A 26,278-nucleotide genomic window follows, 5' to 3' on the forward strand; every position below is an offset into this window, starting at 1 on the left:
CATTCTCACAAAATTACCTTCAAAGCTTTAGTAAGCCTCTTTTGCAAATCCAATATAGGAAAAATAGTCAGGCCGTTCTTCTGGTTTGTTATTTGCCTTACCCCTTGGATTATTAAAATATCAGCCAGTTTCATTTGTGTATGCAACGTAGCCTCTTTTCTCCATATCATTTATTAAATCCGCTTTCAGATCAGTCTTCGTTTGGCCTGGTAAAACCTGTTCTTCTTCCATAACGTCTTTCAAACTCAGCTTATCTATAGTGCCAAGACATTCTTAAAATTAATCCTGCATCTGATGTTCGCAAATATCCTTCATTAGGTCTGAAATTAAAGTGTTTGCTGCGTTCTGCATTAGTAAGTCAAAAGTAAGGTTCTCTAGCACACAGAAACAATCATAAATACGAATAAGTTGCCAAGCACCTGGATTTTGATCATGGGGATGTTACAACGGTCGTAACGCTGAAAAACGGTCATAAATCACATTTCCATCAACAACAATTCCTTCCTGGAAGGTTTCTTACAATTAATTTCCAAATCTTCTTTCAAACCCATCTTTACACTTTTCCAAAATACATGTCCTGAGCAGCTTTTTTCTGTTTGTTCTAAAAAAAAAAAGTACCTTTAAAAAAACAACAACTCTTTAAACTTGTATTTAAAACTTCCTTTGATAAGAATGGAAGAAAACTCACAGGGTACTATAAAACGAGTCACTTTAAAGGTTCCTAATATTTGAAAAGCCACTAACAAGCAATTCGCAAAAGTTATTAGAAAAAGAAGCCAGTGTCATCTTGAAAGCGTTAACCATATTTTAAGGAAGAGACAGATGCTCTTTTTCAGCCCTCTGAAGCGTTAAACCTGCTGGAGACTATTGAAATGTGCTGTCTTCATGAGGAACAACTGCCCGGAGCACTTTTGGGCAATCTCATATCCATCTCTGCTTCTTCATTCTGCTGGAATTGCTGGCACTACTTCCGTTTGCCAATTTCATCCAGGTAAAAATTCTTAACTGCTTTTTTCTGATCAAGCCAGTCAGGTCTTCCAGCTCTCGTATCAGACGAGTGTCATAAAATTCTGCTGCCAGAGCTGTCGACATCCATCCCAGCATTCAGGAGTTGAGCCAAGAGCTGAGATCTCCTGATTCTTATTCTGTTCTCCCTGGGAACCAGCAGCAGCTTTCCAAGCTCTGGAATAAAGTGTTTGACAAGGTAGGAATAAGATACAATCCTGTGTTTGTTACGGTGCTGGGTAAGAGCAGGGTGGTGATTCCAGGATCGCAGACTGGGTGGAAAAAGTGATTCCAGGATCGCAGAATGGGAAACACTGATTCCAGGATCGCAGAATGGGGGAAAAATGATTTCAGGATTATAGAATCAGGAAAAAGTGATTTCAAGATCGCAGAATGTGGGAAAAAGCTGAGCATGTGGGAAATAAAATCAGTCATATTTGCTCTCAGTCGGATTCCAGCCTTATAGCAGAGCCATTGAGGTAGCTACGCCTTGCATAGATTTGGGGGCCAGACTTAGGATTTGGGCTGCAAGAGTCCTGCAAGAATCAATGAACAGCTTTGCAAATGATGCCCAGAAAAAAAATGCATCCTTTTTTTCCTCTCCCCCTGCAGGCAAATTTCTCTAACACTGGGAGGCTGGTGTTTGAGGGGTGCTATGCGGACACGTGATGCTTTGGGGGTGCTGTTCCTCATCCTCCAAGGGATGGTCGAGGCCAGAGGTCAGCCTTTGAGAAGCCTCCTGTGGGTGGAGCCCAAAGGAAAAATGGGAGGGGCTCTGGTTGTGCCGGTAGGAGGGGCCTAAATTCACCCGCCCCCTTTTCTCTCTCTCTCTTTCCATTTTTGGTTGATTTTTAGCAAGCCAACCCTGTAGTCCTAAATTCCTCAGCTCACATGCAATGGTGTGTGTTTGCAACGCAACGTATTGCGACACGGTGGAGCCGGTCTCCCTCCCTGACGTCGGCAACTTTGTCAAGTACACAACCAGCAGGGGCGGCCAACGCTTGGAGCGAAGCCAAGGGCAAATCGATGCCAGGCCAGGAGCTTCAGGTAAACCTGGACGAGGGGTTCGACTAGATGACCTACCAGGTCCCTCCCAACTCTGTTAATTCTGTTTATTCTTTCAGTTGGGATCCTCTACGCCTACAATCCCTCCGTTCAGTACCAATACATCAAAGGTTTTGGAGGAGCACTCACCGACTCTGCGGCCATTAACATCCTGAATTTGTCTTATGCAGCCCAAAACCAGCTGCTCCGGTCTTACTTCTCCGAAGAAGGTGAGGAAATTGGGAATGACCCCCTGGATGAAAACTAGCAGCTCAGGGAAAGCTAGCATCCTGAGGCTCTGTCTTTCTTAAGGCAAGGATTAAAAATTAACAGGGTTAGGCTACGTTTAAAAGCAGAATGACATGAACAATCCAGAAAATATTTTGTTTTTAAACCTTGCTTTCCTGACTTTACGCACCAACTTTCGTTGAGAAAAAAACAATAACAAGGTAGGCTGTGTTTTTCTAATTTCTTCGATTTCTACGCGGAATACTCAAGAATGAAAACCTAGCTGAGGAAGAGAGCAATTCAGGGGAAATTTAACTTAGTGACAACTGAAGGCATAGCATGAAAGGAAAAGGCAAGGGGAGAGAAAAGGAATAAGATGGCGTCTGACAAAGGGCCATCTTTACGAGATGGTCCTGGTGGCCTTGTCAGTTTTTTTGTCTGTCTGGAAGTACGTTTTGTATCCTTTTTTTTTTCTTTTTTTGGTCTGTGAAAATTAGACTCCTGGAAGACCAGAATCTCTTGACCTTCTCTCCCCCCTTCTGCAGGACTTGAGTACAATTTGATACGTTTTCCCATCGGGTGCTCCGACTTTTCCACGCGGCCGTACAGTTACGCTGACCGCTGCGTGGATGACTTTGAACTCAAGTGTTTTGAGCTGGCCCCCGAAGACACCAAAATTAGGGTGAGTTCGGCTAAATACCCACCCAATGGGGATGGGTGTGTGTGTCTGTTCCAGGCTGTTTTTTTGCCAAAACTGCACCCATCGCAAACAATCACATCACCCATCAATAAGCTCACAAGGAGGTCGTGTGAACGCTCTTCTTGAGTGTTGATCAGGCCATCCCCAGAGATAGTTGTGGTCTCTCTCAACAGATCCCCTTGCTCCATCGTATCATGGCCCATGCCGAGAGACCCCTCTCCCTGGTCAGCAGCCCTTGGACCAGTCCTGGCTGGCTAAGGGTCAACAACAAGGTTCTAGGCAAATCCAAGATAAAGGGAGAACCAGGTGACCGCTATCACAAGACCTTGGCCAACTACTTTGTCAGGTAATAACACTTTTTCCATCTCATCCTGCCTCTGAATTTAGCAGGCTCCTCCCTTAGCCAAGCCCCACCTACCTCTTGGCTCCACCCCTTCTCAAACTCCACCCCAAATCATGATCTGGCTCCTCCCATAAGCAGATGTTCTTGAAAATCCTTGTAGATGAAGATTAAACAATCAGTGGGACAACATGCCCGGAGAAGCATGGTTCTATCTCTGTCTCCCACCCTGCTCCTGAGTAGTAATAGGATATTTCCTGTAGATAAAGATTAAGAAATCAGTGGGAGGTCGCACGATCCCCTTCTGCGACGTGACAAGCAAAGTCAGTGGGGAAGACAGATTCACTTCACAACTGGGTTATGAGTAACTGAGGTCGTAAAATGGGGCAAAACTCACTGAACAAATGTCTCACTTAACAACAAAAATCTGAGGCTTCTTTGTCTTCGTACTTCTTTTGGTCAGCTAGAGAGCTGGGAGGTAGGGGTTTTCCTAAATTCACGGGGCGTGAGATATTTTGTTTTCCCGACAAATGCCAAAACTAACATTATTGCAACCTTCTATGTCTTAAATGTAGGTTCCTAGATGTGTATGCCGAAAACAATATCACTTTCTGGGCACTCAGCTCTCAGAATGAACCCATCACTTCCCTTTTCGTAAGTAGGGAAGACTTCCCGAGCAATTATTTTTCACCGCAACAACAACGGGACTTTATTATTGAGGACTTGGGCCCTGCCCTCGCCGCCAGCCACCACGCTGACATTCACCTCATCATCCTTGATGACGGGAGGTGTCACTTGCCAAATTGGGCCAAACAGGTAGGTTTCAGCTGGTCTTCAAACTGTAGGACGGATCTACACTATGGTGTATTGAGGCTCTCCTTCTCTCCGTCTGTTATCTGACAGGTGTTAGGCAATAGTACCGCCGCTGCCTTCGTGTCCGGAATTGGCATCCATTGGTACATGGACTACTTCACCCCACCTGGACCCACTTTAGACATTACACATCGCCTCTACCCTGATTTCTTTCTGCTCTACACAGAAGCTTGCAATGGTTTCCTAGACTGGGATGAGAAGGTCATCCTGGGAAACTGGGAAAGAGGCACCTATTACAGCAAAAATATCCTGATGGTAAGGTAGCCCCTTTTACAACCAAAAGTTTGCCTCTTTGATGAGAGGCAGGGACGGACGAGTTATCGACCCGTCTTAGAGTTTCTTGCCCTTCAAAGGATGTCGTAATGCCTTTGGGAAGCTGAGTCAGTTAACCAAAACTCTGCCCTAGATCGGGGTGGGCTTTTTTTTCCCCGGCATGCAAAGGGAAAGGTTGTTGGGCGGTAGTGCAACCGGTAAAGCTGCCGATGCTTTGGTCTCTGCAGAATCTCAACCACTTCGTCACTGGGTGGATTGACTGGAACTTGGCTCTGGACATGGAAGGGGGTCCCAACTGGGTGGACAACCTTGTGGACAGTCCCATCATTGTGAACCCCCTTAAGGATGAGTTCTACAAACAGCCCATGTTCTATCACCTGGGACATTTCAGGTAAACTCAGCCGAGATGATTTTGCAAGGTGTTGAGGAAGAGCAGAATGAGCAAAACAGTAACAAAGATGCTCTAAAATGGGCTTATCCTGTGGCAGGGAATTCCGCAGGCTGCCAAGGAAATGGTGGAGTTTTATGTTTAATAGTTGGCGGAATTGGATTAAGGTACAGTACTGCTCTCTGTCCAGTGGTATCGGCTAACGTCTTCTCTCTTCTGGCCAGCAAATTCATCCCTGAAGGCTCCGTACGAGTTGCTTTCACCTCCAAATGTTTGTTTATCTTCTGTCCGTTGAAGACTTCAGCTTTCCTGCGACCCGATGGCATTGCGGTGGTCGTGGTGCTGAATGAGTAAGTGGAGGAGGAAACGGACCCCAAACTGGGAATGTTTTGGGCTAGACAAGGTTCCCCACGTGAAGTTTAGGGAGATGGGAAAAGAGAGAAGAATTAGAGAAGAGATGGAGTAGCCCCCACTACATAACGGACGGAGAAAGAAACTCAGAATAAGCCTTCCCTAGTTTCTCAGTCTGTAAAAGAGACACTGGGAGATTTGTACTTCCAGACTTGCCAAATTGACGTCAGCCTTCGCAGGCAAGCCAGACAGGAAAATCACGCAGATAAGCTAACTCTACTTTGTTGTAAGCCTACATTAACAGAATCTTGCAGGTTTCGAAAGTACAAATCTTTCCCATCCCCCTTAACTAGAATTTCTCCTCTTTTTTTCAGCTGGTTTGTCGATATTCCTTTTACTATCTCGGACAATCAGGTGGGTTACCTTAAGGACTGGGCCAGAGCTTCCTCCATCCAAACCTACCTGTGGAGGAGGCACCCTTGAGGTCTTGAGACGGGGAAGGAAATTCTCGCTCAGGAACGGCAGGCCTTGCCGAGAAGAGCCCTTGTGTCACAGCCCACAACTTACACATTGAAGAAGCCGCTCCCGTTACACCAGACTTGGTTGATACAACACAGACACCATCACAACAGCTGGAGCAGTCTAATGATGACGCTCAGCCTCCAATCGCTTGGATGGTAGAGCGGAGAGCAGAGTGACGATGCTCAATGAGGCTCCTTGCCAAGCAAGGCAGTTGCTGTCTGAATTAAAAGATAGATTGATAAATACGATTTAACCATATTCCTCATCTGGTTTCCTGTTCTGTAGCATGTCATTTGTGCGTTTCCATTTGGGATGGGATATTTGTATATCGGCCACCCTTCACTTATGAGGCAATACGATCAGTCCTCAACTTACAATGATTCATTTAGCGGCCAGTAAAAATGATGATGGCACCGTAATGTGATTTATGAGCGACAGTCCTCGCACTTAGAACCATCCCAGTATCTTCACAATTGTAATATGGGCAATTGGCAGCCAGCATGTGTTTATGATGTTTGTGATCACCATCGCCTGGTTCATTTAATGACGGCATGATCCATTTAGCAACAGCATGGATTGACTTAACAATCCTTGCAAAGAGAAAAATAAGTCACGGTCATCAATCACATCATTTAACAACTGCAACACAGTCAGGACGGATTTGAAGGCACAAAAAGATAACCTAATTGCTATATGCTGTGGCCTGCAGGGGGTGCTGCAGACTCAAGAATCAACAGAATTTCAAAAGTCCATAAGCAGTCCTTAACCCCACAGGCAAATTGGCTGGGCTAGGACCTCTGATTCCTGATTCAATTGTCCACTGCAAATATATTTGACTCTTGCGTATCTTAATAATTAACAGCATTATTATTATTAATAACAATGATAATTTAACAGGAGTTTTCTGCCAATCTCTTAGATTAATTTTCAACCACTCAATTATGAGATTAGATTTTTACTTCTTCTTCTTCTTCTTTTGTTTTGGTCTCATCATTTCAGCACTGGCTACCCTAATTAACGAACACATGGATGATTTAATGAATTTATGAATTAATTAATCCCAGAGTTTTCCGGATATTAATTAATCCCAGAGCTTTCCGGATTTCTAGGAAGGTTATTGTACTCTGAATTCTCTTAGAGCAGTGGTTCTCAACCTTTTTAATGCTGTGACCCCCAACTGGTCGTAAGTCGAGGACTACTCAACCGGTCGTAAGTTGAGGACTACTCAGCCGGTACAGCACCATTTGCAGAATGGGACTTTTGGCGGGCTTAGCAGGGCAGAGACAGCCTGGACAATTCCTATTGGCTTTTGAAAGCCAATAGAATTAGACTCTATTCAAGAGAGTCTCTTCTATTGGCTTTCAAAAGCCAATAGAATAAAAGGGAGTAGCACAGCTAAGGAAAGGGGGGGGGGGATGGCGGACTGCATTGTTTGGCGACCCCCGTGAAATGGTTGTTCGACCCCAAATGGGGTCCCGACCCACAGGTTGAGAACCACTGTCTTAGAACAACGTTTTCCAAACTTGAGGATTTTAAAGGTGGGTGGAGGTCAACTCCCAGAATTCTTAGCCATTTGGCAACTTGCCAAGTGTGCTGGCTGGGGGATTCTGGGAGTTGAAGTCCACAAATCCTGAAATAGCCAAATTTGGGGGGGGGGGAAGCACTATCCTACAAAACTTTCCGTTAATGAAACCCATCTCTTAGCCGTGTTTCATCAGGAAAGACTGAAATATTTTTCCGTGTGTATTTACATTCTTCTTTTCCTTGGAAAGCCTCAGAAAGTCTGGGATTCACGCAATTTGCCTTTTTAATAGTGGCAGATTTAAAATTGTGCTGCTCTCCGAATTAAACCAGCTTGATTTTCATGTTTTACGCTGTTTTTTTTTTTAAAGATATTCTACGTAGTAAAGGAAAAATGTCAGAGAAACTTGTGTTCTTAAAAAAAAGGCACATGTTAGAGAAAATTGCACACTGAATGTAGAGAGGAATTTTTTTAAAAAAAATAAATTGGGGTGGAAAGAGCATGTAGGAAAAAGCAAAAATTGAACAGAATCTCCTTTGATTGCTGGTATTAGCAGAGCTGGAAACAGGAGAATTTTAAACTGGATTAAAGTGATGTGAAATCTTTAGGGAGGCTGAAAAAGTTATATTTCAATCCAGTTGGAACAGAATGGAGGAAAATGGTCAATTTTGCCCCAAAAACACATCAGTGAATGGAAACACAGCCGAATGTAACTACCGGTAAATTTAGGGGAAGACAATTAAATTCAGCAGAGGCGATGCAATTAAAGGAATGAAGCAAACGTAGCTGGATTTTTTTTTTGCATCGTTAGGAATAATTGCAAAAGACACACAAGCTCTGCAGAACGATTTCGTAAGGTTTCAAAGTCATGCTTAGCTGTCAAAGTCAAATCACTGGAGAAGAGACTGGACAGTCACTTGTCGGAGATGGGATAGGTTTGCCTGCTTGAGCAGGGGGCTGGACTAGAAGACCTCCAAGGTCCCTTCCAATTCCTATTCTATTCTATTCTATTCTATTCTATTCATTCTCTTATCCATTCTATTCTATTCTTCATTCTCTATTCTGTTCTATTCTATTCTATTCTATTCTATTCTATTCTATTCTATTCTATTCTATTTTTCATTCTCTTAACTATTCTATTCCTATTCTATTCTATTCTATTTTTCATTCTCTTATCTATTCTATTCTATTCTATTCTATTCATTCTCTTATCCATTCTATTCTATTCTTCATTCTCTTATCTATTCTATTCCTATTCTATTCTATTCTTCATTCTCTTATCTATTCTATTCTATTCTATTCCAGACGAAATCTGCAAATTTTAGCTTTTATTTTTAAAATAAAAGGCCTCAGAGAAAATTCCCCATCCCGCCACTCTTCGGCTCCCCTTCTGTCATTCCCCATCAGAGGGACTAGAACCATACTTTTTATTTTAATGGAACGTTGTCCGAAAGCAGCCCAGAACAGTCCCAATTTTTCCACACACACACACTCCTTCCTTCCCACAGATTTTATCTCCTTTGAATTGCAAACCGATGCAATATATGGGAGACCGCTTTGCATAACACCTCAAACTGAGCATCAGCGTCTCTTTCTGGACAGTCTGGATGGATTATCTGGTTCTCCACGTGGGTGGGAGCTCTTGCAAAATGCAGCCTCCGATTCCCAGAGAAATCAAGCATTCATCCCCGAAGGAAAAAAGCAGATTTTCCGGCTGAACCAGCCAGCTTAGACCTTACAGCAGATGTTTCTTGCGGTGTGAAGAGACTTAAGAGATCAGCTTTGGACAGTTTCCTGGCCAGAGTGGACCCTTTTTTCGGAGCTGGGGAGAGAGAGGTGAGTGCCAGAGGAAAAGTGTGTGTATGTGTGTGTGTGCGAGGGAGAGAGAGAGAGAGAGTCTCCCTCTTCCAGAGTGGGAAAAAACCTCCATATTCAGGAGCAGTCTACCTTTGTCTACTACAACAAAGTGGGGTTTGATTCTTTTCCTGCCCTGCATCGGGGCTCTCTGCAGATGTCTGAACGGTTCGGCATCGCAGCCGGTGGTAGATTCGCTTCCTTTAATTTGGGGTCCTTGGGGGTGCTCTCCCCCCAATAAAACCCATTTTATGAAACCGACCTGAATCTGGTTTTAATTTCTCCAATTAAGCAGGCAATGTTCTGCAGGGCAATGGATAGTTTAATTTAACCGGGAGCATCCAGGGCTTCTATTTGATCTGGCCCCTTTTTTCTCCCTCCTTGATCCATCAGGACTAGAATCTTTGAATTGCAAGGGACTGGGTGAACACTTCCTCTTTGCCGGTTTAAGACGTCAGGTTTGATGTTTTAAGGAGGGCTGGGGAAGCTGGCCGTCTTGCTGGGAATCCAGAGATCGAATGGTCCTTCTCTTGCTTGGAATCGTGAGGACTAGTGTCTTATTTCATCTTTAGGGGAAAGCTATTGTCCCAGGAGGGTAGGTAAAAAGAGAGCTGAAAGCCGTTTGGAAAATTCTGGCTGAGTCTGAATAAATAAAACTAGATTTAACTGCTGATTTGGCTGGCTGGGGGCTTTCTTCGGTAACTCAGCATCCCCCCAAAGAGGGCTAGCCTCTTGAAGTTCTCTCCAAAGCGCAGAAGAGAAATTTGCCTGCTGGCTTTCTGATTTTGGGGTGATAAAGTCTCTTATTTTGAATCTGTTCTTTCTGCCGTTGTAAGCAGCAAGATAGGCTGCTTATCCAGCCCGCCTTGAAGGCACCAGACCCCACCCTCTCAAAAATATCCTAAAATGATCTATTAAAACCCTGTCTCTTTGCAAGGACATTTTTTCTCTTAAATTTCTTCTCTTCCTCGTACAAATTCTTATTTTGCCTGCTTTTTTTGCTGGCTGAAGAGCAACAAAGGATCCCAAAACCTGCCTGGTTTTTTTTTGGAGGGGGGGTGTCTGGCTTGGTCCTAAAACAGGCCATTCCTGTGGATCAGACCAGCGTCCCATGCAAAGATGCCATGGGATTTTAATTTTATTTCTTTAATTTTATTTTTACACGGGTGGTGGGGTGGGGGTTGAATTTCGGGGAGTAAAGTCAGTTTAGGGGGTTCTTGATGCAGGGAGGGTGTAAGAGGGCGGCCGTGCAACCCTCCCCCCCAATAAAATGAAATCAATCAGCGTCTTTCTGTTTTCTTTTGATTTTAAGGACCCGGCCTTTAATCAAATCTTGGGAATCGCAGCCATGTCTTGTGTGGCCCTTCAATTTTTCTTCGTGTCTTTGTGCCTTCTGCAGCTGAGTTGTGTCCCAACAGGTAAGTGTGTAAAATCAAGTATCGGCAAGTGCCGGCAAGTCCCACGGTTTGTCTTGCTTTGCACAATTAACTCACTTGCAAAATGTGCCCCAAAGCTTTCCGTTTTGCAAATGACTGAGAAAGTGATGGGGAAGAGAGCCTCCACGTTTAGAGGCACTCTAGCTGTCTTCTGGAGAACATCCGGAGGTGCAGGGAAAGCGTTAACAAATTAGCACTGTCTAGTCTGAGGGGTGAAAGTCTAGGAGGCAGGAGGTGGTGTGTTCAAGTCCTGCCTTAAGCTGGTTGGGTGGTTTTGGGCCAATCCCTGGGACACTTTGAGTTCTAGACCTGCCTTAGGGAGGAAAGCTGGCTGGGCGACTTTGGGCCAATCACCAGGAGACTGGGAATTCTAGTCCCTCTTTAGGCATGAAAGCTGATTGGGTGACTTTGGCCCAATCGCCAGCAGATGGTGAGTTCTAGTTCTGCTGGTCATCTTGAGAAAGAAGCAGAAAAACAGAAGCCTAAAAAAATGTCTAAGAAACTATTAGACTGGTTTCGTCACCTTTATCAAGCCAAATTATTCTTTCTTTCCTTCCTTCCTTCCTTCCTTCCTTCCTTCCTTCCTTCCTTCCTTCCTTCCTTCCTTCCTTCCCTTCTTTCCTTCCTTCCTTCCTCCCTTCTTTCCTTCCTTCCTTTCCTTTCCTTTCTTTTTTCCCAGGGGGATGGCCATGTTCTCCCAGAAATTTTGGGCACGGCTCCTTGGTGTGTGAATGTGGGGCCGATTATTGTGACACGTTCGAGCCCGTCACCCTCCCTGATCCGGGGTCTTTCGTTAAGTATGAAAGCAACAAAGCCGGACACCGCGTGGAACGCAGTGAGGGACTGCTGCTGGATAACCCTCCCGAGAACGGTGAGGCCTAGAAGTCTGTTTTTACCCCAAGAAAACCAGGACAAGGCGAAGTGTAGTAGGCTTTCACTGCCTTTTGTCCTCATAAGAACCCTGCGAGGTAGGCCTGGATGACACAATGCCTAGTTCTGGCCTGAGGGACCATTTGGTCTAGGGGTTAAGGCACCAGGCTTGAAACCAGGAGAAAGTGAAGTCTAGTCCGACCTTAGGCGTGAAAGCCAGCTAGGAGACTGTGAATTCTAGTCCTGCCTTAGCCATCAAAGCCAGCTTGGCCCAATTACTAGGAGACTGGGAGTTCTAGTCCCGCCTTAGCTATGAAAACTGGCTGGGTGACTTTGGGCCCATCACCAGGAGACCGGGAGTTCTAGTTCCGCTTTCAGCTAGCTGGATGACTTTGGAACAGTTTTGGGCAGTTTGGAAAACTTTTCATTCCAAACAAATTTAATACATATTCCCTGTATAGAGAACCCCAGCCATCTGTATATTAATTTATTCATGTATTCAACTCAGATGCCATCCCTCTCGATATCCAAAGCCGCTCTTAGCCACCTCCACAAAAACGCTAGGCCTGTTTCGTTTTAATCTGATTTGAATTTGGGGTGAAGGATCACCCGTTTGGTGCCAACCCAGAAGCTGAATCACTTAGCTAAACATGTTAAACACGTTATGCAAACGTTGTCAAAACAGAAGAATAATTGAACAAACAGGTGGGCGTGCAAGAGGATAGATAAGCATCGTCCTGTATAAAACTGATTTTTTTTTTTAAATCCCTTCCTCTCTTTTCTTCTTTTCACTTAGAAAATCTGGTTCTGAAGCTGAAGACGTCTCAGAAATATCAAAAAATCAAGGGCTTTGGCGGGGCTCTCACTGATTCAGCTGCTATTAACATCCTGAATTTGTCGCCCAAAAGTCAGAGAAACCTGCTCAAATCTTACTTCTCCACCGAAGGTAAAAATTTATTTATTTATATACTTATTTATTTATTGAATTTGCTGGCCGCCCGTCTTCCCGCAGAATAGCCGGGATTTTAATGATTCATTCCCTGCCTTTATTATCCATTCCCGCCTTTGATTCAGCAATTCCTTGCGTTATCCCACTTTAAATAATGTCATTTAAGCATTTGGTGTGGGCGGACGGCAGCCAAAGGCAGTTCCTTGGTGTGGCTGGGAATTCCCAGTTGGTTGTCCCCGTTAATGTGATGGGACAACTGGTCCTTCTGTCAGGGCGGGGCTAAGACAGACACAAAATGTACAGGTGGTCCTTGACTTATCACCACAAGGGTATCCAATGCCAAGCAAGACTGTTAGGTGAGCTTACGACCTTTTACGTCGCGGGTTGTTGAGCCAATCGTTGTTAAGTAAATCACACGGTCATTAAACGAATCCAGCTTCTCCCCCCCCCCATTGACTTGGCTTGTGGGAAGCTAGGAAGGATGCCAATGGAGATTACAGGAGCCCAGGATGTTGCGACCGTCATAAACGCGGGATTGCCAAGTGCCTGAGTATTGATCACACGATCGTCAGGATGCTGGCAAAGGGGTTGTAAGTTGAGGACCAGTCACAATGCACTTTTTTGAGCGGACGCTAAACGAACCGTTGTAAATAGAGGAATACTTTTCAGAGGTTGCTGACCATGGTCCTGAAACCAAGCCACATCCCTGTTGGCTAAATCTAGAGGCATTGTCCAAGGTGCTGAAATGCATCTTTCCTTTGTATTCCCACCTCTGCTGCTTGGACTACAGCTCCCATCATCCCTTCCCCTGGGGTCAAGCTTGACTGGAGAGGTGGGATTTGGCCGTTTGGGGCTAACCCTCATCCCCGAGTCTTTTGTTGTGTTTTTTGAACCCAGGGATCGAGTATACCTTGATCCGGGTGCCCATGGCGAGCTGCGATTTTTCCGTGAGGCTCTACACGTACGCGGACGTGGAGAACGATTTTGACCTGAAGAACTTCAGCCTAACCGACGAAGATATCAAAATGAAGGTGGGTCCTCAACCATCAGCAGAAATACGAGAATATTGGGACAGATCTGTACTCAGAAGGATACTGTTGCAGAAGAAGGCCAGAGAAAGGGGGAAAAGGGGGATTTGAATCAAAATCACAGAGAGTTGCGTCTAAGCCAACGGATCCTACCTTAGGAATTTTTATTAATTTTATCGTTTAGTATTACATTTTATTATTTTTTTTACTTTATTATTTCAAAAGAGTTTTTGCTTTCAACAGCTGCTGCCAGGTGTTCAAAGCAACTCCCCCCTCCTGCCCCTTGAAAAGGCTCCTAAATAATAATAATAATAATAATAATAATAAAGTTGGAAGGGACCTTGGAGGTCCTCTAGTCCAACCCCCCTGCTCAGGCAGGAAACCCTATCCCATTTCAGACACATGGCTGTCCAGTCTCTTCTTAAAAACTTCCAGTGTTGGAGCATTCAGCGCTTCTGGAGGCAGGTTGTTCCACTGGTTAATTGTTCTCACTGTCAGAAAATTTCTCCTTAGTTCTAGGTTTGCTTCTCTCCTTGGTTAGTTTCCATCTGTCACTTCTTGTCCTGCCTTCAGGCGCTTTGGAGAGTAGCTTGACTGCCTCTTCTTTGGGGCAGCCCCTGAGATACTGGAACGCTGCTGTCATGTCCCCCCCTCGTCCTTCTCTTCGTTAAACTAGACATACTCAATTCCAGCAGCCTTTCCTTGTGTGTTTTAGCCTCCAGTCCCCTGACCATCTTTGTTGCTCTTCTCTGCACTCTTTCTAGAGTCTCAACATCTTTTTTTATGGGAGAGAGCTAAATTGAACGTGTAACGGGGGAGCATCTAGGAGGAGAGGGAAGGAAGTGAGGCTCAGTGGCTTTTGAGTTGCAAGGAGATTAAATAAAATTGAGCTTCGCGCACAAGGTGAAAGGATGCTTTGTCTCCACGGACATTAGATCCCAATTCTGCAACAAGCCCAAGCCGTGGCTCCTCGGCCCCTCTCCCTCTACGCCAGTCCCTGGACGTCTCCCGTGTGGATGAAGACCAACGGCGCCATGACCGGCCGTGGGACCCTCAAGGGGCATCCGGGCGACAGATACCACAAGACCTGGGCCAATTATTTTATCAGGTAACCCCCTCTTCCCGTCCAACCCGCTGAAATTCCAGCAAGGCCTCAAATCGCTCCCAAATCTGTGCCGTTTTCCCAGCCTTTGTTCTCTGTGGGACGGGGGTGAGTTTGCTTCATCACTCTGATGAAGATCCTCGCTGACGATTCTCGGCGATGGGCGTGCAGCCGAGGAATCAGCTTTAAGAGAATAGCAGAGTTGGGAGGGACCTTGGGGGTCATCTAGTCCAACTCCCTGCTCAAGCAGGAGAGTCTGTACCACTTCAGACAAATGGCTGTCCAATCTCTTCTTGAAAACCTCCAGTGATGGAGGGAAGGAGGGAAGAAGGAAGGAAAGAAGGAAGGAAGGAAAGAAGGAAGGAAGGAAACAGAACAACAGTTGGAAGGAGGAAGGAAGGAAGAAAGGAAGGGAGGGAGGGAGGGAGAAAACAACAACAGTTGGAAGGAGGAAGGAAGGGAGGGAAGGAAGGAAAGAAGGAAGGAAGGAAGAAAGGAAGGAAGGAAGGAAGGAAGGAAGGAAGTAAAAAAACAGAACAACAGTTGGAAGGAAGGGAGGGAGGGAAGGAAGGAAGGAAGGAAGGAAGGAAGGAAGGAAGGAAGGAAGGAAGGAAGGAAGGAAGGAAGGAAAAAAACAGAACAACAGTTGGAAGGAAGGGAGGGAGGGAAGGAAGGAAGGAAGGAAGGAAGGAAGGAAGGAAGGAAGGAAGGAAGGAAGGAAGGAAGGAAGGAAGGAAAAAAACAGAACAACAGTTGGAAGGGACCTTAGAGTCTCAAGCAGGAGACTATACCATTTCATACCAATGGCTGTCCAATCTCTTCTTCAAAACCTCCAATATTGGAGCGCCCACAACGTCTGGTGGCCAGCCGTTCCACTGGTTAATCGTTCTCACTGTCAGGAAACGCCTCCTTAGTTCCAGGTTGCTTCTCTCCCTGATTCCTCTCCATCCGTGGCTCCTTGTCCTGCCTTCGGGTGGCTTTGGAGATCAGCCTGACCCGCCCCCCTTCTTCTTTGGGGCAGCCCCTCAAGTACTGAGTCCAGCAAGTTAACCCCATTTTCTCTTCCTCACCCAGATTCCTGGACGAATATGCCAAATATAATTTGACTTTCTGGGCTATAACTGCTGGCAACGAACCCACGGCCGGCGACATTATCTTCTACCCGTTCCAGTGCCTTGGATTCTCCCCGGAGCACCAGCGGGATTTCATCGCTAAGGATTTGGGCCCGGCTTTGGCCAACAGCAGCTACAAGGGCATCGAGCTGATCATTTTGGACGATCAGAGAGTGATGCTCCCTTACTGGGCCGAAGTGGTAAGTTGGCAACCCCCAGCATCTGAATCCAGCTGGCCATTTTTTAATGTTTAAAATGCTTGTAAGTTTTTGGCGCTCCAGACTTTTCATAGACAAGCGGTCCTCAACTTAGGGAGTGTTAATTCTGCCCAGAATTTCGATTCTAAGTCGGGGTGGCCACTGAGTGGGGTGATCATTGACCGCGCCTGGTTTGATGACCCTTTATTTGTAGCTGTCATTAAGCGAAGGTTGAGGTCGTTAAAGAAATGCAATGGCTGCTTAAGCGTTATAGGCAAGGGGTGTTTTGGCCAGAAGCTGGAATTAAATGCAAAAAAAAAAAAAAAAAATGGGGAAATTATGGTCGTATGACGGCAGGATGCTGCAAACAGCCATAAATGCAGAAAAATGATGGAAGGGGGTTGAACGCGGTTGTTATTTTGGTCTTGTTCTTGAATCACAATGTTGCAGAAAATGCACTGATGGTGTTAACTAGTTTGGTGGTGAAATGTCTGCAAGGAAACCACCAAGCTTTATAGCACTAAAAAACCCATAATTCTCCTCCTCCTAGCACTGATGATGTTACTTAGTAGGATAATGAAATATCTCAAAAAAAAAAAAAACCAAGTTCAGGAAAGCACCAAGGATTCCACAGTTCTTTTCTTTCCTCCTCCTCCTCTTCCTCCTCCCTCTCCTCCTCCTCCTCCTCTCCACAAATCTCATTCCCTCCTACCCCTGATGCCATTACCTAGTTGGGTCACAAAACGTCTGCAAGAAAACCACCCAGCTCAGACAGTTCCCCCCCTCCAGAAAAAACTTCAGCTGTGCCTTCCTAACTTTCTTTCCTGTTAACATCATCAGAGACCCTGGAATTTCTCGCTAGCCCCCTCCCCTCTCCCTCCAAGGGGTTGCAATCTGCCTATCGTGCGACGCCAGAAAAATAACCCTTTGGTCCCGTCCTGTCTCCAGGTTCTGAAAGACCCCAAGGCTGCCCAGTACATCAACGGGATCGGCATCCATTGGTACCTGGACTTTTTAGCCCCCATCGACCTGACGCTGTCCATCACCCATCACCTCTTCCCCAACTACTACCTGATCTCCACCGAGGCCTCCACGGGCTCGTACTTTTGGGAGCCCCGTGTGGTGCTGGGGGGCTGGGACCGCGGCAGCAAGTACAGCCACAGCATCCTGACGGTATTGGGGGGGGGACTTTCATCACCATCTGGGGGTGGCTGGGATAAGTGGGAGGGTGGCGAGACGATGCCATTTCTCCTTCCTTCCCATTGCAGAATCTCAACAATTACGTCACGGGCTGGACAGACTGGAACCTGGTCTTGGACCTGGAAGGAGGGCCCAACTGGAGTAAGAATTATGTGGACAGTCCGGTGATTGTAGACAAGGAGAAGGACATCTTTTACAAGCAGCCGATGTTCTACCACATGGCCCACTTCAGGTGATTCTGCATGGAAGTGTCCGTTTCTACATTTCTGTTTGCGTATTTCTGTTCTTCTGTACGCTCTTTGTTCCTCTGTTTCTCTATGTCTTCGCTTTTGGGATCCTACTTTAGAGCAGAATAGAGCTGGAAGGGATCTTGGAGGTCAGCTAGTCCAGCCTCCTGCTTTTCTATATTTCTATATTTCTATTTGTATATTTCTATATACTCTATATTTTTTTTATTTCTTTCTCTATTTCTGTACTTCTATTTCTCTGTATTTATATACTATATTTCTATTTGTATTTCTATACTTCTATGTACTCCATATTTTTTATTTCTTTACTTCTCTATTTCTATACTTCTATTTCTGTGTTTATATACTTCTATATATTTCTATTTGTATATTTCTATACTTCTATATACTCCATATTTTTTATTTCTTTACCTTTCTATTTCTGTACGTCTATTTCTCTGTATTTCTATACTATATTTCTATTTGTATTTCTATACTTCTATGTACTCCATATTTTTTATTTCTTTACCTCTATTTCTCTACTTCTATTTCTGTGTTTATATACTTCTATATATTTCTATTTGAATATTTCTATACTTCTATATACTCCATAATTTTTATTTCTTTACTTCTCTATCTCTGTACTTCTATTTCTCTGAATTTATATATTTCTATACTTCTGTATACTCCATATTTTTTATTTCTTTACTTCTCTATTTCTGTACTATTTCTCTATATTTATATATTTCTATTTGTATATTTCTATACTTCTATATACTCCATATTTTTTATTTCTTTACTTCTCTATTTCTGTACTATTTCTCTGTATTTATATATTTCTATTTGTATATTTCTATACTTCTATAGTATAGAAATATAGAAATAAGAAATATAGAAGAATATAAATACAGAGAAATAGTACAGAAATAGAGAAGTAAAGAAATAAAAAATATGGAGTATATAGAATCTATATATTCCATATTTTTTATTTCTTTACTTCTCTATTTCTGTACGTCTATTTCTCTATATTTATATATATTTCTATACTTCTGTATACATATTTTTAACTCTTTACTTCTCTATTTCTGTACATCTATTTGTATTTATATACTTCTATATTTCTATTTGTATATTTCTATACTTCTATATGCTCTATATTTATTTCTTTACTTCTCTATTCCTGTGCGTCCATTTCTCTGTCTTTCAGTACTTCTGTTTCTATTTGTATATTTCTATACTTTTCTTATTGTTTACTGTATATTTCTCTACTCTTATTCCTAATTTGCTATTTCTACACCTTACTCTTCGGCAATGCCCACTTCTGTGCTTTTTCCCTTGTGTAGTAAATTCCTTCCGGAGGGGACTCAGCGGATCGAAATCCAGAAAAGCGGATCGTGTAGTTTGGAATTCTCTGCCTTCCTCCGCCCGGATGGATCGGCAGCCGTGGTGGTGCTGAACAGGTGAGGGGCAGGGCATGGGAGTGCCATCCCTGTGGGGACCCTTGGGGTGCAAACTGTACCCTCAAAATGGAGACGTTTCATGACCCAACTAGATAATGTCATCAATTCTAGTGCGTAACCCTAACCCCGATGATGTCATCTAGTTTGGGTGATATGAAACGTCTTTAAGAAAACCAACAAGCTCAGATTACGCTCTCCAAAGTACTCCTCTTTGTTTCTGAGGTTTCCCCTGGAGTACCCACACTTTTCTCTCCCCCACCCCCAGTTCCTTCTCATGGTGATCCCTCTTCCTTTGCAGATCCCCCAAGGATATTCCTTTTGGGATCTCGGATCCCGGGGTGGGCTACGTGGAGACCATCGCTACGGCCGACTCAATCCAGACGTATCTGTGGCAGCGTCCTATGGAAGAATGAGAAGCCTAGAGCTTTGGGGAGGGGGTGGCAATCAAACCCTCATCCCTTTATTTGCAGGAGGAAGTAGAAAAGAAAAAAAATAAGGGGAGGGGGAACGATGACATCCTGGGGAAGGGTCTGCTGACCGGGTGGAAAACTGCATTAACCAAAAATTGGAAAATTTGGGCCAACACTGCCCTCAAACCTGACAATCTGCTGAATTAACAACTCTCTTTTGTTTTCACGTTCAGAATAAATGTTTTTTTTTTTCTAGCTTGTGTTGTTTTCTTGGCTCCAGGGATGCAAAGAGGTGTGTGTGTGTATATGTTAACTTAGGAAGGAAACTTGAGAGACCTTTGATTTTTGTCCCCCAGTTTTTTTGCACTTGCGTTTGTCCCCTGCTTTTGGGATCAAGAGCAAAATTATCCACATCTCTATATCTTGTTTCTTTGGCTTTTTCTGCAGGAAAATCTGCACAGGTAATCCTCGATTTACAACAGTGCCTGAAAAAAAAAAGTGATTTACGGCCGGCTCCTCGCCTTTACGACCGTTAACAAGCGTGCGATCCACTTAACAACTTGCGTTAACAAAAATTTGGCAAAATGAAATGCAAGTTCCTGAACGATCCTTTGCTTAGCAACGGACGTTCTGGACCTTATCATGGTAATAAATTGAGGGCTACCTGCACCTCTTGTGGTGGAGAGTTCCACAGGGCAAATCGACCCCCTGGTTCTTCTCCGGCCCCCTCCAAGCCCTTCTGAGCATGCAAAATAATAATAAAATAAAGATTGCGGCTTGGCCAAACCACCTCTACGCACTCCCCTCTCTCCATCTTCTGAAGCCTCTCTGTTGGGCCACACTGGCATCTATTTTAACCCGAGTCGGCCTGGGGTGGAAGCTGGATTCGCACCCAAGCCACAGCTGCCCTGTCTTTGGCAGCGTCTTCTGTCCCCTCCTTGCCAAATTCCTGAGCAGCCACGGAGATGTTGCAGTTGACGCGTTATATTTGAGGCCTCCGTTTTCTCTTCTTCCTGCCAGCTTCACTGTCCTTGCCAGTTTCCACACATTATCCACTCATACCTACCTAGGTGTGTCTATATATATGTATATCAATCCCTGTTCTGTTATACTGGCAAACAGGGTGGCCTGTGGTTTGCTACAGGGAGGTGTGTGTGAGAAACAGGGGACGGTTCTCATCTCTTCCCTTGAGGTTCCAACACACACACACACACACACACACGAAGAAGAAGAAGAAGAAAGAAAGAAAGAAAGAAAGAAAGAAAGAAAGAAAGAAAGAAAGAAAGAAAGAAAGAAAGAAGTAGTTATATTAATATAAATTCACGGTCTAAAGAAGGAATAAAGAACAGACCAGCGACTAAACCTGCAGCTCGCTCCAATTTATTGATCCCGGTTGGGCTTTCCTTGGAATGGTGGTTTAAAAAAAGTTTGTCGCGACAGCGAGACCGGATCCAACTGGGCTCTAGAATAAAAAACATAAAAGTCTACTGGAAGCCGGTCCTGCTGCGTCCCTCAATCCTCTTCCTCTTCCTCCTCCACCTCGTCCAGGGTGATGGCGTGGGGACCGGCCTGGTGTGGGCTCTCCTTCTGGATGGACACAATGCCGGTCAGGAAGGCGTAGCCCACCATAGCCACCAGCGCCACCAGGACCGAGAGGAACTGGTTGCGTCGCTTGTGCGTCTCTTCTTCGCCGTCGTTGCCGTCGCCGGAGGCCAATTTGGGGACGATGGGTGGGGGGTCCCCTGCAGAAGGAGTCAGATTCGGTCAAGACACGGCAAAGCTTCCCGCGCTTAGTGGCCGTCCGAAGATACGACGGGTGGTCCCACTTGGGGCGACTTATAGCCTATTCCACGTTCCCGCGGTCGCCCCACCCACACGGTCACAGCGACACGGCTGGGGCTGCAGCGTCCTGTGATCCGCTGAGACCACGTTTTACAGGGAGTTCTTGACTGACAACCATTTTGTTTAGTGACCGTTCAAAGTTACAACAGCGCTGACAAAAGGACTTGGGACCGTTTTTCAGGCTTACGATCCCTGCAGCGTCCCCCAAAGGGTTGGAAATTCAGACCCTTGGCAACTGACTCGTTTAGGATGGTTGCAAGGATGGGTCTTGTGGGATAGGGTTTGCTGCCTGAGCAGGGGGTTGGACTAGATGACCTCCAAGGTGCCTTCCATCTCTGTTATTCTGTTATCCATCCTTCCTCCCTCCCTCCCTCCCTTCCTTCCTTTCTTCCTCACCACTGGAGATTTTCAAGAACAGACTGGACAGCCACCTATCTGAAATGGTATAGTGTTTCCTGCTTGAGCAGGGGGTTGGACTAGATGACCTCCAAGGTCCCTTCCAATTATTATTCTGCTATTTTTCCTCCCTCCCTTCCTTCCTTCCTTCCCTCCCTCCTCCCTCCCTCCCTCTCTTCTTTCCTCCCTCCTCCCCTTCCTTCCTTCCTTCCTTCCTTCCTTCCTTCCTCACCCCTGGAGGTTTCCAAGAAGAAACTGAACAACCCCTTGCCTTTTTCCCGCTTCAGCATCGAGTTGGACTAGATGACCTCCAAGATCCCTCCCAACTCCGCTATTCTCTTAAAGCTGATTCCTCGGCTGCGCACCCGTCACCGAGGACCTTCACCAAAGCCATGACGCAAACTCACCTCCGTCCCATGGAAAATAAAGGCTCAAAATAGAGGTGCAGAAATTGCACAGGTTTGGGAGTGATTTGAGATGTTGCTGGAATTTCCCATTGGGAAGTTTGGCGTGAAGCAGGCCGGCCAAAAGACTAAACACCGAGGCATCCAGGGAGGCAGGTCTGAAAAAAATAAAAAATAAAATCAAGAAGATAAAGTGGAGATGATACAAGAGACAGCATGGCAGCGACCTCTTTCAGCTAATGGCCATTTACGTCACTAAGCGAGACCTCCGTTAAATGAGCTTTGTCCCACTGGACACACCGTTGTTAAGCGAATCCCTGCAGGGGTGTGTGTTAAGTTAGCCGCACAGTCATTAAGAAGAACCCGGCTTGCCCATGGACTTTGCTCGCCCGAAGGTCGCAAAAGGAGACACTGCCGCCGCCGTAAATAGGAGCCGGTCGCCAAGCGTCTGAATTTCAATCGTAAGGGTCCTACGGCACTTCTTTCAGCGACGGTCGCTAAATGAACGGCTGTAAGTCACGGGATCGCCATTAGCAACCTTCCCTCTGTGTGTGTGTTTCCAACAAACAAGGTCCATGGGGGAAGCCAGGCTGTGTGATCCGCTGAAGGACGGTGCCAAAAACTTTGTAAAATCAGGGCGCGATTCGCTTAACAGCCAGTTAAGTCCCGTTTTGGTCACAAAGCCGAGGACTACCTGAAAACAGGGGAGGAAAGTTTCCCGCTCAAACTCCCCAACTCCTTACGAGTCTCCGAAGAAGAATTTTTTCCTGCCGAGGTGTTGAGAGAGCAGCGTCAGGCACTCGCAACCGTCTCGATAAATCTGCGGGGGTCATGGGGAAAAAAAAAAAAAAGCATTGTTGAGTCTCTCTCTTTCTGCCTTTGGACTGCAAGTCCCATCGCCCCCAGCCAGGCCGGCATTCTGGGAGTTGAAGTCCGCGAGTCATAAAAGGGCCAAGTTGGAAGACCCCGGTTTTTAAAAAGTTTTCACTCCAAACAGGCTGCAATGGCCAAACTGAGCCACTAGGTGGCAGCCGTGCAAATACTTGCAGAGAGCTTCCAGGGCTAAGAGGAGTCTATCTGATCCTCGATTTTATCACTCTACGCCACCTTTAAGCCTCCGCTCCGGGACGTTACCTGCCTCGGACGTCCTTCCTCACCTGTTTTTCCAGCTGCTCTTCGTTGTCCTGCCAGCTTTCGCCGCAGACGGTCTGCAAATGCTCCAGTTTCCGTTTCTGCATCCGGTTGGGCAGAAAGAAGTTGAGAGGGAACGGAATCGCTTCCGCGTACCACTTCCGCGTGTGCTCCACGTAATTCTTCGCGTCCACCCAGAAAGTATGGATCTGCCGGGAGGGAGAATCCCAACAATATCCGTGAAAAAGCAGCCGCCTTGGTCGGAAAGCCGAGCAGCGAAGTTTCTAGTCCTCAGGAGGGACAGGCTGCTGTAACTGCAAACGCTTGCTAAGCCAATGTTAAGCCGAGGACTAACAACAGCCCAGATCCAGCCCATCCCTCCGGTTCTCGAACCCAGGCCGTGACCCCACTGTCTCCCCAAATTTCTTCTCTCTCCCCCCCTCCCCAACTCACCAGCATCGGCAGAAGCTTCCGGTGCACCAGAGAGAGGAAGGCTAGAGTATCGGCTGCTTGCAAGGCCGAGAGGTCGTAATCTGCATTAAATTGCTAAAGCAGAAGGAGAGAGAGAGAGAGAGAAAAAGGAAGCGAGTTGGACCGAATGAGTTGGGGGCAAAGAGGTGTGTAAAAAAGATGTAAAAAAGATGTTGAGGGTCTGGAAAGAGTGCAGAGAAGAGCAACCAAGAGGATCAGGGGACTGGAGGCTAAAACATATGAAGAACAGTTGCAAGAATTGGGGATGTCTAGTCTAATGAAGAGAAGGATTAGGGGAGACATGATAGCAGTCTTCCAATATTTGAGGGGCTGCCCCAAAGAAAAAGGGGTGAACTTATTATTCAAAGCCCCTGAAGGCAGGACAAGAAACAACAACGGATGGAAATGAATCAAGGAGAGAAGCAACCTGGAACGAAGGAGAAACTTCCTGACAGTTAAAACAATCAATCAGTGGAACAGCTTGCCACCAGACGTTGTGGGTGCTCCATCCCTGGAGGTATTTAAGAAGAGACTGGACAGCCATTTGTCTGAAATGGGACATAGGGTCTCCTGCTTGAGCAGGGGGCTGGACTAGAAGACCTCCAAGGTCCCTTCCAGCTCTATTCTATTCAAACAGGCCGATCGCTCATACCTGCTTCCTAAAATGGGTGATGATTTCCTGCATATCGGAAAAAACCCCGTTGGACGTCTTGAGGGCCGGGAGTGATCCTGCAAAGCAAAAAAAAGGGGGGGGGACGGGGGGGAAATGAGCATGAAGGAAAAGCCTGGAGAGACAAGGAGCCCCATTTAAGTACCCAGGCTGGCTTCTCTCCCTCTTGAGGACTAGAAACGTACGCTGCTTTCCAAGCAATTAAAACGGTGAGATTTCCTAACGGGAGGGTTTTCCTACCTGCCTTACCTGCCCACCCACCCACCCCAAAAAAACAAACTTACCTGAGGGGCTTCTCCATGGGTTGGTGATTTTGTGAACTTTGAGGGGCGCCCCTGTGAAACGAGCATAAGTCTGCAAGGAAAGGAAATAAAAATAAGAGAAAATTAATTAATGCATTTGGCAAGTCCGGCCATGAATAACATCCTGGATGTGATCGGGCTTCCCCTAAAGACCTGAACATCACCAAATTTAAGAAGAAATTAATAATAATAATAATAATAATAATAATAATAATAATAATAATAAATAGAAGCTGGAAGGGACCTTGGAGGTCTTCTAGACCAACCCCTGAACGGTATAGCCTAGCCTAGCCTAGTCTAGTGTTCTATTCTATATTCTATACTCTATTTATTCTAGTCTATATTTTTGTATACTATATTCTATTGTATACTATATTCTATTCTATATTCTCTATTTTTATTGTATTCTATATTGTATTCTATGTTCTATTGTATACTTTATTCTATTCTATATTCTATATTTTCTATTCTATCTTGTATTCTATATTCTATTGTATACTTTATTCTATTCTATTCTCTATTCTTTGTATACTATATTCTATTCTATTCTATATTCTCTTCTATCTTCTGTATTTTCTCTTCTCTCTTGTATTCTATATTTTATTGTGTACTATATTCTATTCTATATTCTGTACTATGTACTATATTCCATATTCTCTTCTTAATGTCTTCTTAAATCCTGCTTTCAAACAAAGCAGCAAATCGTGTCTCTTTCTTTCCCCAGGAAGCAAGCAGGGGCTCGGCTCCCAGGACCCTCCCCCCAATTTTCGGAGCCCCCCCATCCATGTCCTGTCTATAACCCGGCGCAGTTGCAACGCCCCCGCGGGCGCCCGCTTGAGGAAGAATGCAGCGCCGTGCGCTTTGCAAAACCAAAAAAAAAGCAAAAACAAAACCCAATCCGGATTTTGCAAAAAGCTCTCACTAAAACGGCCAGGCAATCGGGGTCCACGGTGGGCAGCCCCCACCCGCCGGCCCAGCAATACAACTCCATGGGCGCTGCCATCTTTGCACGCCTTTGTTAACCCGGAACAGCATCACAAAGAGAGAGAGAGAGAGAGAGAGAGAGAGAGAGAGCAAAAGAGGAGTGACTCCGATTCCGAGCGCTCCAGACTTTGGGGCTCTTCCGCCCCCGTCTGTCCCGGGGTTGCAAAAAATAAATAAATAGAGCAATCCCGGTGTTTGTTTGTTTTTTCTGCCCCCCCTTCCTCTCCTCGCCTCCCCAGTATTAGTAAAAAAACAAACAAACCTCCAGTTGTTGAAGCACCCACAACATCTGGAGGCAAGTCGTTCCACTGACGAATTGTTTCTCCCGGTCAATAAGATGTTCTTGAGAGTTGGAGCAATGAATTGACAGTTGCAACGATGAAGTGGAAGTTGGAACAATGAATGGATATTTGGAACAACGAATGGGCAGTTGGAACAATGAATGGGTATTTGGAAAAATTAATTGACAGTTGGAATAATTAATCGGTGGAGCAGCTTCTCTCCAGAAGTTGTGGGTGCTCCAACACTGGAGGTTTTTAAGAAGAGATTGGACAACAATTTGTATGGAATGGGATAGTATGGGGGCTGGACTAGAAGACCTCCAAGGTCCCTTCCATCTTTGTTATTCTGTTATTATTCTGCTCGAGCAGGGGGCTGGACTAGAAGACCTCCAAGCTCCCCTCTCTCTCATCCTCTTATTATTCTGCTTGAGCAGGGGGCTGGTCTAGAAGACCTCCAAGGTCCCCCCTCTCTTATCATTATCCTGCTCGAGCAGGGGGCTGGTCTAGAAGACCTCCAAGGTCCCCCCTCTCTTATCCTCTTATTATCCTGCTTGAGCAGGGGGCTGGTCTAGAAGACCTCCAAGGTTCCCTCTCTCTTATCCTCTTATTATCCTGCTCGAGCAGGGGGCTGGTCTAGAAGACCTCCAAGGTCCCTTTTCAACTCTGTCGTTCTTCGGTTACCTTTCCCTTCGACCCCTGTAACTGT

At 45.5% G+C, this 26,278-nt stretch overlaps 3 protein-coding genes across 5 annotated transcripts; 2 read left to right on the forward strand and 1 right to left on the reverse strand.

Annotated features, from left to right (window-relative positions):
- The first annotated feature begins 716 nt into the window (after positions 1 to 716).
- Positions 717 to 5,947, forward strand: LOC120317057 (lysosomal acid glucosylceramidase-like). 2 transcript variants are annotated; one of them, XM_039363315.1, is made up of 11 exons: positions 717 to 991; positions 1,618 to 1,724; positions 1,861 to 2,052; positions 2,130 to 2,279; positions 2,823 to 2,959; positions 3,151 to 3,323; positions 3,893 to 4,133; positions 4,221 to 4,445; positions 4,691 to 4,854; positions 5,076 to 5,201; positions 5,577 to 5,947. In XM_039363315.1, exons 1-11 carry the CDS (start codon positions 873 to 875, stop codon positions 5,683 to 5,685), a joined length of 1,743 nt encoding a protein of 580 aa, XP_039219249.1. In that variant the 5' UTR covers positions 717 to 872; the 3' UTR covers positions 5,686 to 5,947. The 2 variants fall into 2 exon arrangements, with proteins under 2 accessions (XP_039219249.1, XP_039219250.1); XM_039363316.1 differs by lacking the exon at positions 717 to 991 and adding an exon at positions 1,139 to 1,204.
- A 3,019-nt stretch (positions 5,948 to 8,966) lies between these two features.
- On the forward strand, positions 8,967 to 19,346 carry LOC120317148 (lysosomal acid glucosylceramidase-like). Of its 2 annotated transcripts, none has more exons than XM_039363489.1 (11): positions 8,967 to 9,082; positions 10,413 to 10,518; positions 11,216 to 11,407; positions 12,203 to 12,352; positions 13,253 to 13,386; positions 14,319 to 14,491; positions 15,560 to 15,797; positions 16,743 to 16,967; positions 17,063 to 17,226; positions 18,565 to 18,681; positions 18,980 to 19,346. In XM_039363489.1, exons 2-11 carry the CDS (start codon positions 10,449 to 10,451, stop codon positions 19,092 to 19,094), a joined length of 1,578 nt encoding a protein of 525 aa, XP_039219423.1. In that variant the 5' UTR covers positions 8,967 to 9,082; positions 10,413 to 10,448; the 3' UTR covers positions 19,095 to 19,346. The 2 variants fall into 2 exon arrangements, with proteins under 2 accessions (XP_039219423.1, XP_039219425.1); XM_039363491.1 differs by lacking the exon at positions 8,967 to 9,082 and adding an exon at positions 9,668 to 9,695.
- Positions 19,347 to 20,449: 1,103 nt separating this feature from the next.
- Positions 20,450 to 25,361, reverse strand: MTX1 (metaxin 1). The gene is made up of 8 exons (XM_039363492.1): positions 25,230 to 25,361; positions 24,290 to 24,359; positions 23,988 to 24,064; positions 23,318 to 23,410; positions 22,891 to 23,073; positions 22,477 to 22,553; positions 21,737 to 21,891; positions 20,450 to 20,833 (listed from the first exon to the last, which is right to left on the reverse strand). Exons 1-8 carry the CDS (start codon positions 25,308 to 25,310, stop codon positions 20,604 to 20,606), a joined length of 966 nt encoding a protein of 321 aa, XP_039219426.1. The 5' UTR covers positions 25,311 to 25,361; the 3' UTR covers positions 20,450 to 20,603.
- Positions 25,362 to 26,278: the final 917 nt, after the last annotated feature.

The sequence above is a fragment of the Crotalus tigris genome, unplaced genomic scaffold (assembly GCF_016545835.1).
Source record: "Crotalus tigris isolate CLP2741 ecotype Arizona unplaced genomic scaffold, ASM1654583v1 scf7180000019553.37968852642:3898890, whole genome shotgun sequence".
Lineage (NCBI taxonomy): Eukaryota > Metazoa > Chordata > Lepidosauria > Squamata > Viperidae > Crotalus > Crotalus tigris.